This window comes from Herpailurus yagouaroundi, unplaced genomic scaffold (assembly GCF_014898765.1).
Source record: "Herpailurus yagouaroundi ecotype Mexico unplaced genomic scaffold, PumYag 67440, whole genome shotgun sequence".
NCBI classification, from domain to species: Eukaryota; Metazoa; Chordata; class Mammalia; order Carnivora; family Felidae; genus Herpailurus; species Herpailurus yagouaroundi.
This window is the reverse complement of record NW_024420251.1, coordinates 408,305-424,864: the sequence shown is the minus strand read 5'-3', so window position 1 is coordinate 424,864 and position 16,560 is coordinate 408,305. Positions and strand designations below refer to the sequence as shown.

Genomic DNA, 16,560 nt, shown 5'->3' with positions numbered 1-16,560 from the left:
CTTATTCATTTTTTCTTTTTGTCTGGTATGTTGAATTATATTTTCCTAATGTGAAATTATCTTAGTATTTCTAGAATTAGCCCAAATTTTAAAATACTCTCTTTGTTTGGGTTTGATAATTTTAAGTAGTATTTTTCTTCTTTATCATAAATAAAATTAGCTTATAAAATATCCCCTTTTGATGCTGCCTTTTTCTGGCTTGGTATAAAGAAGTACTAGGATTATAAAATGAGTTGGATGAGTGACTTTTCTGTCTGTTTTCTGGAATAATTTGCATAAAATATGAGATACCCATTATTTAAGTGTTTATAAGTGTCAGTTTGTGAAACCATTGGGACTGTTTGTTTATATTAGGTTAGATTGTTTTTCTGTGAATAGATTTTTAATTATTACATTAATTTATTTACATTTATATGATTTCTTCACATTTTCTTTGTATTATTAAATAGGTTTAATAGGTGAAAATACATTTTTTCTAGAAAATACTCCATTTCATATCTGTTTTCAAATTTATGGACATAGAATTGATCATACTGCTTTTTATCATCTCAAGTTCATACATATGCACTTTTCATTCCAGAATGTGTCTTCTCTTTTATTTCTTGATTGATCTGGTATAACAATGTTTTATTTTATTGTCTTTTTTTTTTAAGAAACAGATTTTCTTTTTACCTATTCTAGTATATCCTTTTATCATGTTGTTTTCTCATCTTACCTTTATTATTTCCTTATATTCCCTTTATTTGGCTTTACTCTTTTTTTACAATTTGCTTTGTTGACTACTTAGCTCATTTATTTTCATTTTTTTCTCATGAGCATTTAAGGGTATAAATTCTTTGGTGTTGCTTTACCTGCATTTTACAGTTTTTAATATGTAGTATTTTATAATACTTAAGTTCTAAATATTTTCTGATTTCCAGAGCTATTTAGGAAATTTTGTTTTTGTTGTTGCTATTGTTTTAAATATACAGATCTACAGGGTTTATGTTATCTTTTTGTTCTTGATTTCTAATTAAATGGCATTGGGGGGGAGCATATGGTTCTTTGGTGTTTGTTGATCTATTTTATGGCCTAGAATGACCTAGCTATCTTTCATGTTCTGAAATTTCACTATGATGTTTCTAGATGTGGTTTTATTTTAATTTATCTAGATTGGATGACATTTTCCATTTTGGAAAAAATTTAACTATTATCTCTTTACTGACTTTCTCTCATTCTTGCTATTCTCTTCATCTGGAACTGAGATCTATATTAGGCCTTCCCATTCTCTCTTGCATGTTTCATAACCTCTTGTTTCATATTTCCCACTTTACTGTCTTTCTGTAAAGGCAATATGATAAATTTCTTCATATCTGTATTCTGTTTACTAATTTTCTCATCCGGTTTTTCATAATACATGATTAATCCTTTTGAAATGAATTCCATTGAATATGTTTTTATTTATTGAATCTCACTTTTGTTCTTTTTCATGTCTACCTGGCTTTTCTCATATTTTCACTTCCATCTATTTTGTTTTTCATATTTCTAAACACAATTATTTTTTATAATGGCTTTCAGATCTTTTAATGATTTGAAGTTCTTGGAGGTCTCATACTGCTTGGGTGTGGGTCCTAATTCTGGTAAATGGTGGATTGTTTCCTTATACATCTTCCCATTCTGGATAGTGAGCTCATCTTCAGTGGTGCCTTATCTGTGGAGATTTGGTAGAACTTGGCTTTAGAGAGTATCTGTCCAAAATGGGTTTGCTTTTCCACTCTCCTGGAACCCTATTAAGTCTAACGGCACCCTTTTTTTCCTACCCAAGAGAACATGCTGAGATAGCCAAACTTCCTTCTTTTCTTCCTTTGCTGCCGAGAGAGCTTTTTAAATTAAACTGTAGTCTCTGAGAGTCATGCCTATGTGTAGGGAGAAGTTGGTGGGTTTTAGTTTCAATGATCTGCTTGAATTCTCCTTTACCTAGCAGGGCCTTAATACTCGAGGTCTTTTGTTGCATGGCTATGCTTCCCTGTCCTCACAATAGCACAGGTTGATATACTAACCAGCTTTGGTTTTCAGCGTCTTCTCACTGTGTTACCCCTAAGCTTTCCTTACTTTTTTGAGAGATTTTAAAGGATGTTTGTTATATTTTAGCTGCTACTTCTTACTTAACAGACATGTATTTGAAGGTCATTGACTTCTACTCTGAGATTTTGACCTTGAGGTGATATGTGAGTCTAATTATACAATTCAAAGCAGAGGACTTTGGTGATTTCAGTGCCATTTTTATATGCCCAGGATTTCTGTGATAGCAGCAATAAATGCAGATTTTGTCTATTGTGGCATGGTATTGTATATAGATATGAAACCTAACCCACATCAATCTTTGTTTCATTAAGTGTTCTTCAGGTTAATAGAAGTTAAAAGAATTTTAAGGGTATGGAATTAAGCTTACAGATACTTACTTTTGGATTAAGTTGTGTAACTTCACAGAATGGTTTTGTAACTTTTTCAAATATATTCATTTGTAATGTTATTGTGACAAACATTCATTGGGGATCAGACAATAAAGCAAATCTTCAACATATACATAACATATGAGAGGGTTATTGGTACTTAATGAAATTCTATCTTTAAAAGAAATAGGCATTCCTTAAGGGAAAGGTGCTATGCAATAGAGAATTTTGATTAGTCTTATTGCTTTATTGTGATTCATCATAGACTGATTTCTTAGTAAAATGTTGTTCCACTTTGATTTCAGAATTCTTTGTTACATCACTGAATAATGGATGAGTCTGAGAGAGAAAAAGAGAAGAGGTATGAATTCATAACTGACTGATATTTCTGTCAAAGCCCTCTCCCCTGTCTTCTGTTCCTATTTCACATCTAGCAAAATCCTACTTCCTCGGGGGAAGCCTGACTCAGGGAAATTTGGTATCTCCAGTGGGTTTTCCATAACCCATAGCCCCAACTCTGTTATAATACTAAGTGGATTACCTATGTAATGCATAGGTAAAGCAAATATTCCTTGAAAACCTCCCTCTTCAAACTGTGTCCTCCACCTTACACAGTGGTTGCCCAGAGCTGATACTACATAAATGATTTACACTCCCTGATAGGTTTAGAAGCCTGTTTTGGGTCCATGGCTTGCCTAGAGCTTAAATTCATACATGTTTGGAAAGTAAATTACCTTATTTTTCCAATTCAAGCATCTAAAATAAATTCCAGTGCACTGATCAAAAAGTTTTTGTCCAAATTTTTCAGTATGATCTGTTTTTCAAAGGTAAAAAACAATCTCAATTAGCATTTTATTGCTCAGCCTTCTCTCTGAGAAGGAGCAATGGCTTTGCAAGAGCCTCTTGAGTAATTACAGATCATTTAGAGAGATTTTTCTTTAATGAGAAGTACTCTTGTAAAAGCAGGTAAGAATATATGGTGGAACAAAGGTCCACCATTTAAATTCAAGTTAATTTGGATTGAATTTATTTTATATAATTCATAGGTCACCGTGCCAGACACTGTGCTGGGCTTTGCTATGGAAGACACTGAGACAGATCTGGTCCCTACTCTCATGGGCCTCACAGTCTAAATGAAATTGGCTTTCATTTCCTCATTTTATTTTTTTTATTTATTTTATTTTTTATTTAAAAAACATTTTTTAATGTTTATTTATTCTTGAGACAGAGACAGAGCGTGAACAGGGGAGGGACAGAGAGAGAGGGAGGCATAGAATCTGAAACAGGCTCCAGGCTCTGATCTGTCAGCACAGAGCCCAACAGGGGGCTTGAACCCACAAACTGTGAGATCATGACCTGAGCCAAAGTCAGACACTTAACTGACTGAGCCACCCAGGCGCCCCTCATTTCCTCATTTTAATATTGGCAGTTATTGTTGTCATATGAATGATCAATGGACTGGAGTTTTGCTCAGATGTTGACATTAACAACTCCCTTTCTCTCTTCTTATTTCTCCTCCACCATTGTTCCACCATCTGAATTCTTAGACCTACCCTTACCATTAACAACCTTGATTGTTTTTTGTCACTTAGGGACGTATCTAATGTATCTGAAAATAAAAAGAAGGACCAGTACAGTTCCTTTTTCAGAGAACTGCATGCCATAATTCAAGCTCATGGATATCCTGTAAAAGGAGACAGATATAAAACATCACAGCACACTACTGACCCTTCACAGAAGAAGGAAGGTTTGGTCTGAGCACCCTAACCCATTCGTATAGCTTTTTGATTAGCCATATTGAAAACTAGTTGTGGGTGGGACAGCTGGATCTCTTCCTTTACTTCAAACATCTTTGGGAGAGATTAATGAATAGAGGATCTCCAGAAACACCTTCTTTTTTAAAAAAAAAGTTTACTTATTTTGAGAGAGGGCGTGAGTGGGGGAGGGCCAGAGAGAGAAAGGGAGAGAGAGAATCCCAACCAGGCTGAGGAGTCCAACTTGGGGCTTGAACTCACAAACCGTGAGATCATGATCTGAGCCAAAATCAAGAGTTGGATGCCTAACTGACTGAGCCAACCAGGCACCCCCCTGAAGCATCTTCTAATACACAGATACTTAGTTTCTCTTCATTCGTAAGTTTATTAATAGCCAATGCTTAAAATGTTATTAAGGTTCATGGAAAAGTAGAATAAAGAAATGAGAATTAATAGAAGTATACCAGGCAATAATAATGCAGATTTATGTATCTTAGGCAATTGAAGCATATTGTAAATGTGGCTAAGGGGAACATGGCCCTGATGGTATAAAATAGTACCTATGATACCTAAGCAGGCTTAATTCAAAACATCTGAACAGGTTATACCCATATGCATATAATCATACTATAAAAATATCTTACCTTAAAAAAATATTTTCTTGACCCCATGATACTTCTGTTACTCTGTTTCTGTGTCCTCTTCACAGTACAACTTTTTGAAATGACTGTAAGACCTTTTCCCTGCATCTTCATCCTTCATTCTTTTCCTCAATCCACTCACTGAGGCTGCAGCTCTCACAACTCCGCTACAGCTACTTTTGTCAGGGATAACAGTGACCTGCACATTGTTGATTGTTTGGCCCTTAACTCTCCTCATCTTCCGTGGCCTTTCAAAAACATTGGACAGGCGTCCACTCCTTTCTTCTTGAAGTACTTTTTTCTTGGCTTCCAGGATAACACACTCACTTTGTTTCTCTCTTAGCTCATCTGCTGCTCCTTCCCGTTTTTTCTTTCTACTTTTCTACTTCCCCTTTCAACTTCTGAACACTGGTGTGGCCTAGAACTCAGTCCTTGGACCTTTTTTCTTCTATGTCTACACTCATTTCCTGGGTAATCTCATCCAGTATCCTAACTGGAAGTGCTACCTGGATGTCAGTGACCTCTGCTTTATAAGTCTGTCTCTAGCCCTGACCTACCTGAACTCCATACTCGAGAATCATACACGTTATTAAATCAGCAAGAGTTTCCCATGTGATTTCTTCACTTGGATATCTAATAGAAAGGTTATTATGGTCATAAAGGAACCTGTGGTCCTTCTCCACTTCATTGCCTCTCACACCCACCTACCCCCTCCCGGTTCTCCTTATTCCAGTAACTGGTACCACCAGTCATTCTTCCAGTGGCTCAAGCTAAAAATCTATAAATCATTCTTGTGTCCTCTATTTCTTCCACCTCCTCACCCAATCCATCAGCAAGTCCTTTTGGTTTTGCCTCTAAAATATATCTCAAATTTACTCACTTCTCCCCATTTCCATAGCCTTGGTATACCAACTTAATCCAGGCCACCATCATCTGTTACTTTTGCAGAAGCTTTCTGACTAGACTCTGCTTCCACTCTTGTTCCCCAATTTGATCTATTTTGCACAAACAGCCATAGTAGTCTTTTAAAAACGTATGTCACCCTCCTGCTTGAAAGTATTTCATATTCCATTCAGAGTAATGCTAACTCCTTAACATATACCCTACATGATTTGGCCCTGCCTTTCAGACTTCATTTCCTACTACTCTATCCTTTGGTCACCCTACTGTAGCCACTTTCACCTCCTGTCTGTAATTTAAATAGGACAAATTCTTTCATGCTTCACTTAACTTACTGCTTCCTCTGCTCAGGATGCCTTGCTCCCAGGTTTTGCTGTGTCTGTCTTCCTCTCACTCACAGCTTGGCTCAGATGGTACCTTCAGTCAAGCTTTCCTTGATCACCCAGTCTAAATTATTGTACTTAAAGGTATATGAAATTATTGGTTCCAGTGTCCATGTGTTCATTATCTGTCTACCCCTCCACCAGTCTATAAGATACAAAAGGATAGTTACCTCACTTGTCTTGTTCATACTATATCCTGAGCCTCTAGAACAAAGTAGGATACATAGTTGGAGCTCAGTAAATATCAGTTAAATGAATGAGTGAATGAATGAGGTTTAATTTAATAAGAATTACCAAGTTCCATATTATTAATTAAATACTGGACACTGGGGTGTTCGTGAAGAATTGGATACAGTGCCTGTCCTGCAAGCAAAACAAGAATAAATTTATGGACAATAGTAATGTAGATAAGCCTTTTATGGTTGATTGATAAAATACGTTGGTTTTATTTTCTTGGAAATATGTAGACTCTTTTCAATCTCATTTATTTCTTTGGAGGGAGTATAGGAGATGAAAGTCACTAGGCAAAGCTGAAAGACAGTGGGGAAATGACTTCAGAAATCAGCTATTGGAGAGTGTCATGGGTTGTTTCCTGAGCTTGAGGAGCTCTGACCAGAATTGAATTTCCAGGCTGGGACAGTGGTCGGAAACACTGACCTTGAGGCATTTGTGCAATTGGCATGGTTTATTTTTATATTCTGTCATTTCCCATGCAGTTACACACCCTCTTCATTTCTTCTTTAGTGAGGGTTCTGGAACTTCTCTGCTCATGCTTGGTCTGCTTCTTACCTACATCTACTGATAGGAAAGGATCTGAGACTCATACTCTCTAAGAAAACAAACTCTGCTATCAGAATTATCCTTGTCAGGAGATTTAACATTTTTAATACGGGTAAAAGTTGTATTCCATGGGTCTCTAAGTTATTTGTGAAGAGAAGAAACTAACAGTTAATTGACATGCATTGAAATAACTGGAGATTGGAGATTTGTGTTAGGGAAATCCCTGAGTTAGTGAAGTTAGTAGAGTAGATAGGATTGGGGGGGGGGGTGAAGGGAGCAGCTGTTGATGGCAAAAGCTCTGAGTGAGCACACAGCAGAAGAAACAGGGCTCACTGGGAAAACCAGAGAACCTTGAAGAGTGAAGAAGGATAGATGGGAGATAGAACATTGTTAACAGCTTCGAAGAGATATGAGATAGGGCTTAAAGATTTTCTAGTTAGGTGCTTGGATCTACCTAGAGCCCTTGACACAGCCTGTACCTTATAAAATTACCAGGTTTTGGTAGAATGCAGAAGACTTGAAGAAGTCAACAAAAGGAAAGAACTGGAGGTTGAAAATCATAAAATCTTTGGAGAAGTGTGTACAAGTGGAAATTGAGTTGGATGATCTTCAAGGCCTTTTTCAATTCCAAACACTTCTCTGTTTCTGATCATTTATAAGCAATTAGTTAGTCTACATCAGCTCCTTCATTAGCACTCAGCATTTTCTCATGAGAGTCTTTTCTATAAAATTAATTATAACTTTGAAAAATCTAATACCCATATCTAATCATTTTAATGCGACAGTTTTCTATCCTTCTTTGTTTTCCTAAAAAGGCAAAGTCAATCCGGAAACCTCCAGAGACATATCTAATTGGATTCCATCATTTCAGAGCTATGAAGACTTCATGTGTAAGACACTACAAGTAAGAGGGCATTCTTTCTTGGATTATTTTATATGTAGAATACATGCAATAGAAGATAAAAAATAGTGTTTTTCACAGTGTGGCTTGGAGACCATACATATCAGAATTACCTAGGAAGCTTGGTGAAAACACAGATTCTTGGGACCCACCTTGAACTGTCTGAATCAGAGTCTCAATCCTGGTAGAGCCAGGAGCCTGCATTTCTAACAGGCTCTACAGATGCTTCTTTGCTAACTGAGTTTTGAGAACCACTCATCTTGAGTGACAACAAACACAAACAAGTCTTTGCATGGGTTAGTGGCAAATTAAGTAATATCTGGTAGACCCTTCAACATAGATTGTTAGCCTCTATAAAACAGGCCTTCAAGTCTTTTTTTTTTTTTTTCTGTCAAGGACATGAGGTGTTTATGGTTTCTATCTCCAAGGAAACTGGTTAGTTTTACTAACTTCAAAGGCCACAACTAAAACCTGAATTACCATGGACTTTTTCTTTTCTTTTTTTTTAATGTTTATTTATTTATTTATTTATTTTGAAAGAGAAAAAGAGTGAATATGAGCTGGGGAGGGGCAGAGAGAGAGGGAGAGAGAGAATCCCAAGCAGGCTCTGGCTGTCAGTGCAGATCCTGATTCAGGGTCCCATGAACCACAAAATCACAATCTGAACCTAAATCAAGAGTCTGCCGCTAAACTGACCTAGCCATCCAGGTGTCCCAGAACATGGTCTTTTGAGTCAGACAGATAAGGCTATGAATTATGCCTTTGTCATTTATTTGCTGTGTGTCCTTGAGAAAGTTATTATCTCTGATCCTTGATTTCTTCCTCTATATAATGGGTATTGAAAAATTGCCTTCACTGAGTTGTGAGAATAAAGTGGACATACTGTAAAATATCTAGCACACTTCCTCACTCCCTTCTCTGTGTCATTCAGTTTCCCATATTTTCCATCCCCATGTCTTTCTGTGTTGCAGTCTGAGTCATTTCTTTAGCTCTGTTTTCTTTCCAGCTATGTTCTAGCATACTATTTAACTGTACATTGTATTTTAATTTTTGATAATAATATAATTTCTAGACATTTGTTTACTTTTTATGTCTGCCTGGTCAGTTTTGAGTCTCTTGTTCTTTCATCATATTTACCCTTTATTATTTATTTAAGCAATTTAAGCAAACTTCTTTTATATTCTATCTTCAGTAATTTTGGTATCTGCTGTTTTTTATTTTGATTCTGCATTTTGTTATTTATTCTGCCCATTGTTCATGTTTTATTTCTTCTTGTGTTTTCAATATCTTATTATGAGCTCATGTCATTTGGAACTTTATCCACATGAATTCTTTGAGCCCTGGTTGTAAATTGCTTAAAGTTTATTTATTTTTTTTTGAGAGAGAGAGAGAACCCACTCAAGTGAGTGGGGGAGGGGGAGAGAGAGAGGGAGAGAGAGAAAATCACAAGCAGGTTCTACACAGTCAGTGTGGAGCCTGATGTGGGGCTCAAGCTCATGAACTCATGAATTCACGAACCATGATATCATGACCTGAGCTGAAATTAAGAGTCAGCCACCTAACTGACTGAGCCACCCAGGTGCCTCAAGCCCTGTTTTTAAAATGATTTCTCTAGAAATGATTTCAGTTTCTTTTTACTAGATGTCCAGAGTGAGAAGCACTTTATTTATTTAAACAGTTTTTTAAAGTTTGTTTTATTTATTTTTGAGAGAAAGAGAGAGCATGAGCAAACATGAGCGGGAGAGGGGCAGAGAGAGGGAGAGAGAGAATCCCAAGCAGGCTCTACGCTGTCAGCGCAGAGCCTGATGCAGGGGTGGGCCCAATCTCACAGTCTGCAAAATCACGACCTGAACTGAGATTAAGAGTCAGATGCTCCAGGGGCGCCTGGGTGTTGCAGTCGGTTAAGCGTCCGACTTCAGCTCAGGTCACGATCTCACAGTCCGTGAGTTTGAGCCCCATGTCGGGCTCTGGGCTGATGGCTCAGAGCCTGGAGCCTGTTTCCGATTCTGTGTCTCCCTCTCTCTCTGCCCCTCCCCTGTTCATGCTCTGTCTCTCTCTGTCCCAAAAATAAATAAACGTTGAAAAAAAAATTAAAAAAAAAAAAAAAGAGTCAGATGCTCCAGAGTTGGCCACCCAGGTGCCCCAAGACCACTTTAAACTAAATAATGGGCTTGGGGTCTGGAAAGTTACACAGGTAGTTTGTGAATTCCAGCTCCAAATCTGTGTGAGTGAGAGCTTCTGTTTAGTGATTCTCAGATGAGACTAGTTTTCTTTTCCTTCTCTAGCCAGAGCTGAGCCTGAGGCAGACATGTGCATTCACTCTCTCCCTTTGCTGGATAAGATCTATTTTGTCTGCTGAGAGTGTTACCCTTTGGGAAGCCTGGTTTTATGCAGAAGTCTCTGATTTCACTTCTCACCTTGTGTATGCCTGGTTTTGCTTTCTCTCTCCCAATCTCTATGCCATCAGTGTTATGCAGATATTTACAAGGCAAATTCAAGCTCCAATATCCCCTTACCTGTTAATTCTCATGTTATAGTAATTTCTGATACCAGATTGTTTCCTTTACTTTACAATAAGCTTGGTTTTGTTTTGAAATATACATTTTTATATACTTTATTCATAATTTTAGGGGTTCTCGACCAGGAGGCACTTGTCTGGATATCAAATCCATTATATAGCAGGAAAGTGATGGTAATCTCCATATGTATAAGTAGGTGACTAACCACAAATAAAAATGCCCTGCAAAATATTCTTAGCATTTTTGAAATTAATTTTGAATAAATGTGAAACAACCTACACATGGAAATGAATCTTCCTAGCTTGTGTTGGAGAGCTTTGTGTTAATTGAGTATACATTAAAATTTGTTTGTCTAAGTGACACATCATTTGATAAACATCTCATGCTTAAGGTTAAGTAGATTCTGTGTAGGAGGCAGAATAATGGAATTTTAATTAAGTCTGTGCCTGCTTTATTGATATTTAAGGCCCACAATACATTTTCAGTGTGCTATTATAATTATTTATGCATTTAGAAATAAAGCTATCATTTTATTATTGTTCCACTATTTAATTACATTATTATTCTCTCTTCATTAGTCATTAGATGGCTTTATGATAATACTGAGCCTAGATGGAGTGATAATTTATGTCGGTGGAAGCATCACTTATCTCCTTGGCCATTTACCAGTAAGTTTTTCCAGTTTTGGGGAAGGATCATTCTGGTTTATTGTTTAGGGGTTCATTATTTGTTTTCAGGAGCATATAACTCATCAGAGAAGATGTTCTCTCAATGTTGTCAAAATGTGCACTTGTTTTATTGTCATGTTTATTGGTTTCAGTTTTAAATCTATAAAAACAAATTGTGATATGAGGTAATGAAATAGTGTGTGTGTATGTGTGTTTTGTAAAGGGCCCCGAAGGCAATCTCCAAAGAAGAATGTGCTTTTTAAAATGGAAGTCTCCTCAAAATCAGTCGGTAACCCCCAAGGTGACTACTTTGTGAAGCAGCCCTCACCGGGATGGAGGTGTTTGATTTTGTACATTTCCTTAGCGTCCACTACATACTAATTAAACAAAGAATGTCATGATTTGTTTATGCTGGCTCATGGTATCCATTTCCAGATCTGATTTGCTTTTTGTTTCTTTATGTTAAAGAACAAATTATGATCTAATTTAGAAAAAAATATAGATATGATGGCATAGTTTAGCAGTATTGTAAGTATTGCTGGAGATATTTACATAGGAGTTGTAGTCAGGATCTGTGCTGTCCCAAAAGGTCACTCATTCCTGAGCTCTTTGGTATTATTATGCCCCTCTTCATGAAAGCTTTCTCTATCTTCATAAGATCATTGACTTAGAATATGTGATTACCTAGATTTTTCTAGATCTTAAGGTTGAGCATCTAAAAAATATACCACTCAACTATGAAAGTACTACATACCTTCCTGTTCCACTAATGCATGTGTATGGAGTGAGGATAGGTAGAATACATCCACCTCCACTCTTGAAATCTCTGTCATTTGGCTAGTTGTGTGAATCTTATTTGGATTGTTGCTTTCATTGAATATTCCTCATTCTACACAGTTGAGTAAAGAACTTGACACACCCTGGCCCTGAGATCTATAGCACTCAAGTTTGGAACATATAAATTAATAGAAGCCATGTTAAATTATTCTTTAATTAAGTTAAAAGTGGATTTGAAGCTTATTCCACTAGTTATGCTATTCCAGCCAACATGTTGCAAGGCCCGGTTGGAAGCTTAGAGAACTTTTCTACTCTTTTATCTTTATTTGAAGATACTATGATCAATATCTTTTTTTCTCATTCTGTTTTATTTCTTTCAAAGAACAGTTCACATTTCCAAATTCAGCTTATATGTGTAGGATGCCAAAACAGCTGAATAAAATACAAATATTAGAGATATTCATTGAATTAGACTTTAGAGCACTTATATCATGGAAGAAGAATGGTCTTATTAAATCTATATTAAAAGTAAGATTGTATGAGTATGATCCATGACAGATTAAGTTTTGTTATAGTGAAGACTAGAAATCTTCCCAAAGTCTTATATTAGATAGTACTTAAACCAAATTGGTCATTGTGAAAGGAAAGGTGAACTTTTCCTATTGTGAGGATTTTGCACTGTGAATGTCTTTGTCATGCTATCCTTGTTTCTTTTTTCTTTTATGTTTTTTTTTCTTTTTTTTTCAATATATGAAATTTATTGTCAAATTGGTTTCCATACAACACCCAGTGCTCATCCCAAAAGTGCCCTCCTCAATACCCATCACCCACCCTCCCCTCCCTCCCACCCCCCATCAACCCTCAGTTTGTTCTCAGTTTTTAACAGTCTCTTATGCTTTGGCTCTCTCCCACTCTAACCTCTTTTTTTTTTTTTCCTTCCCCTCCCCCATGGGTTTCTGTTAAGTTTCTCAGGATCCACATAAGAGTGAAACCATATGGTATCTGTCTTTCTCTATATGGCTTATTTCACTTAGCATCACACTCTCCAGTTCCATCCACGTTGCTACAAAAGGCCATATTCATTCTTTCTCATTGCCACATAGTATTCCATTGTGTATATAAACCACAATTTCTTTATCCATTCATCAGTTGATGGACATTTAGGCTCTTTCCATAATTTGGCTATTGTTGAGAGTGCTGCTATGAACATTGGGGTACAAGTGCCCTTATGCATCAGTACTCCTGTATCCCTTGGGTAAATTCCTAGCAGTGCTATTTCTGGGTCATAGGGTAGGTCTATTTTTAATTTTCTGAGGAAACTCCACACTGCTTTCGAGAGTGGCTGCACCAATTTGCATTCCCACCAACAGTGCAAGATGGTTCCCGTTTCTCCACATCCTCTCCAGCATCTGTAATCTCCTGATTTGTTCATTTTGGCCACTCTGACTGGCGTGAGGTGTTATCTGAGTGTGGTTTTGATTTGTATTTCCCTGATAAGGAGCGACGTTGAACATCTTTTCATGTGCCTGTTGGCCATCCGGATGTCTTCTTTACAGAAGTGTCTATTCATGTTTTCTGCCCATTTCTTCACTGGGTTATTTGTTTTTCGGGTGTGGAGTTTGGTGAGCTCTTTATAGATTTTGGATACTAGCCCTTTGTCTGATATGTCATTTGCAAATATCTTTTCCCATTCCATTGGTTGCCTTTTAGTTTTGTTGGTGGTTTCCTTTGCTGTGCAGAAGCTTTTTATCTTCATAAGGTCCCAGTAATTCATTTTGGTTTTAATTCCCTTGCCTTTGGGGATGTGTCGAGTAGGAGATTGCTACGGCTGAGGTCAGAGAGGTCTTTTCCTGCTTTCTCCTCTAGGGTTTTGATGGTTTCCTGTCTCACATTCAGGTCCTTGATCCATTTTGAGTTTATTTTTGTGAATGGTGTGAGAAAGTGGTCTAGTTTCAACCTTCTGCATGTTGCTGTCCAGTTCTCCCAGCACCATTTGTTAAAGAGACTGTCTTTTTTCCATTGGATGTTCTTTCCTGCTTTGTCAAAGATGAGTTGGCCATACGTTTGTGGGTCTAGTTCTGGGGTTTCTATTCTATTCCATTGGTCTATGTGTCTGTTTTTGTGCCAATATCATGCAGTCTTAATGATGACAGCTTTGTAGTAGAGACTAAAGTCTGGGATTGTGATGCCTCCTGCTTTGGTCTTCTTCTTCAAAAGTCCTTTGGCTATTCGGGGCCTTTTGTGGTTCCATATGAATTTTAGGATGGCTTGTTCTAGTTTCGAGAAGAATGCTGGTGCAATTTTGATTGGGATTGCATTGAATGTGTAGATAGCTTTGGGTAGTATTGACATTTTGACAATATTTATTCTTCCAATCCATGAGCAGGGAATGTCTTTCCATTTCTTTAAATCTTCTTCAATTACCTTCATAAGCTTTCTATAGTTTTCAGCATACAGATCCTTTACATCTTTGGTTAGATTTATTCCTAGGTATTTTATGCTTCTTGGTGCAATTGTGAATGGGATCAGTTTCCTTATTTGTCTTTCTGTTGCTTCATTGTTAGTGTATAAGAATGCAACTGATTTCTGTACATTGATTTTGTATCCTGCAACTTTGCTGAATTCATGTATCAGTTCTAGCAGACTTTTGGTGGAGTCTATCGGATTTTCCATGTATAATATCATGTCATCTGCAAAAAGCGAAAGCTTGACTTCATCTTTGCCAATTTTGATGCCTTTGATTTCCTTTTGTTGTCTGATTGCTGATGCTAGAACTTCCAGCACTATGTTAAACAACAGCGGTGAGAGTGGGCATCCCTGTCGTGTTCCTGATCTCAGGGAAAAAGCTCTCAGTTTTTCCCATTAAGGATGATGTTAGCTGTGGGCTTTTCATAAATGGCTTTTATGATGTTTAAGTATGTTCCTTCTATCCCGACTTTCTCAAGGGTTTTTATTAAGAAACGGTGCTGGATTTTGTCAAAGGCCTTTTCTGCATCGATTGACAGGATCATATGGTTTTTCTCTTTTTTTTTGTTAATGTGATGTATCACGTTGATTGATTTGCGAATGTTGAACCAGCCCTGCATCCCAGGAATGAATCCCACTTGATCATGGTGAATAATTCTTTTTATATGCCGTTGAATTCGATTTGCTAGTATCTTATTGAGAATTTTTGCATCCATATTCATCAGGGATATTGGCCTGTAGTTCTCTTTTTTTACTGGGTCTCTGTCTGGTTTAGGAATCAAAGTAATACTGGCTTCATAGAATGAGTCTGGAAGTTTTCCTTCCCTTTCTATTTCTTGGAATAGCTTGAGAAGGATAGGTATTATCTCTGCTTTAAACGTCTGGTAGAACTCCCCTGGGAAGCCATCTGGTCCTGGACTCTTATTTGTTGGGAGATTTTTGATAACCGATTCAATTTCTTCGCTGGTGATGGGTCTGTTCAAGCTTTCTATTTCCTCCTGATTGAGTTTTGGAAGAGTGTGGGTGTTCAGGAATTTGTCCATTTCTTCCAGGTTGTCCAATTTGTTGGCATATAATTTTTCATAGTATTCCCTGATAATTGTTTGTATCTCTGAGGGATTGCTTGTAATAATCCTATTTTCATTCATGATTTTATCTATTTGGGTCATCTCCCATTTCTTTTTGAGAAGCCTGGCTAGAGGTTTGTCAATTTTGTTTATTTTTTCAAAAAACCAACTCTTGGTTTCGTTGATCTGCTCTACAGTTTTTTTAGATTCTATATTGTTTATTTCTGCTCTGATCTTTATTATTTCTCTTCTTCTGCTGGGTTTAGGCTGCCTTTGCTGTTCTGCTTCTATTTCCTTTAGGTGTGCTGTTAGATTTTGTATTTGGGCTTTTTCTTGTTTCTTGAGATAGGCCTGGATTGCAATGTATTTTCCTCTCAGGACTGCCTTTGCTGCATCCCAAAGCGTTTGGATTGTTGTATTTTCATTTTCGTTTGTTTCTATATATTTTTAAATTTCTTCTCTAATTGCCTGGTTGACCCACTCATTCTTTAATAAGGTGTTCTTTAACCTCCATGCTTTTGGAGGTTTTCCAGACTTTTTCCTGTGGTTGATTTCAAGCTTCACAGCATTGTGGTCTGAAAGTATGCATGGTATAATTTCAATTCTTGTGAACTTATGAAGGGCTGTTTTGTGACCCAGTATATGATCTATCTTGGAGAATGTTCCATGTGCACTCGCGAAGAAAGTATATTCTGTTGCTTTGGGATGCAGAGTTCTAAATATATCTGTCAAGTCCATCTGATCCACTGCATCATTCAGGGCCCTTGTTTCATTATTGACCGTGTGTCTAGATGATCTATCCATTTCTGTAAGTGGAGTGTTAAAGTCCCCTGCAATTACCACATTCTTATCAATAAGGTTGCTTATGTTTATGAGTAACTGTTTTATATATTTGGGGGCTCCGGTATTTGGCGCATAGACATTTATAATTGTTAGCTCTTCCTAATGGATAGACCCTGTCACTATTATATAATGTCCTTCTTCATCTCTTGTTACAGCCTTTAATTTAAAGTCTAGTTTGTCTGATATAAGTATGGCTACTCCAGCTTTCTTTTGGCTTCCAGTAGCATGATAAATAGTTCTCCATCCCCTCACTCTCAATCTAAAGGTGTCCTCAGGTCTAAAATGAGTCTCTTGTAGACAGCAAATAGATGGGTCTTGTTTTTTTTATCCATTCTGATACCCTATGTCTTTTGGTTGGCACATTTAATCCATTTACATTCAGTGTTATTATAGAAAGATACGGGTTTAGAGTCATTGTGATGTCTGTAT

At 37.0% G+C, this 16,560-nt stretch overlaps 1 protein-coding gene across 4 annotated transcripts in view; it reads left to right on the top strand.

Moving 5' to 3' along the window:
- Nucleotides 1–16,560, top strand: part of PASD1 (PAS domain containing repressor 1) — a 127,336-nt gene that overhangs the window by 44,251 nt on the left and 66,525 nt on the right. For all 4 annotated transcript variants that reach the window (XM_040467356.1, XM_040467354.1, XM_040467353.1 and 1 more), the window contains 4 exons: nucleotides 2,738–2,793; nucleotides 4,025–4,179; nucleotides 7,706–7,794; nucleotides 10,889–10,978. In XM_040467356.1, coding sequence (XP_040323290.1) covers nucleotides 2,762–2,793; nucleotides 4,025–4,179; nucleotides 7,706–7,794; nucleotides 10,889–10,978 — 366 coding nt within the window. In that variant the 5' untranslated portion in view covers nucleotides 2,738–2,761. The remainder of the gene's footprint in view (nucleotides 1–2,737; nucleotides 2,794–4,024; nucleotides 4,180–7,705; nucleotides 7,795–10,888; nucleotides 10,979–16,560) is intronic.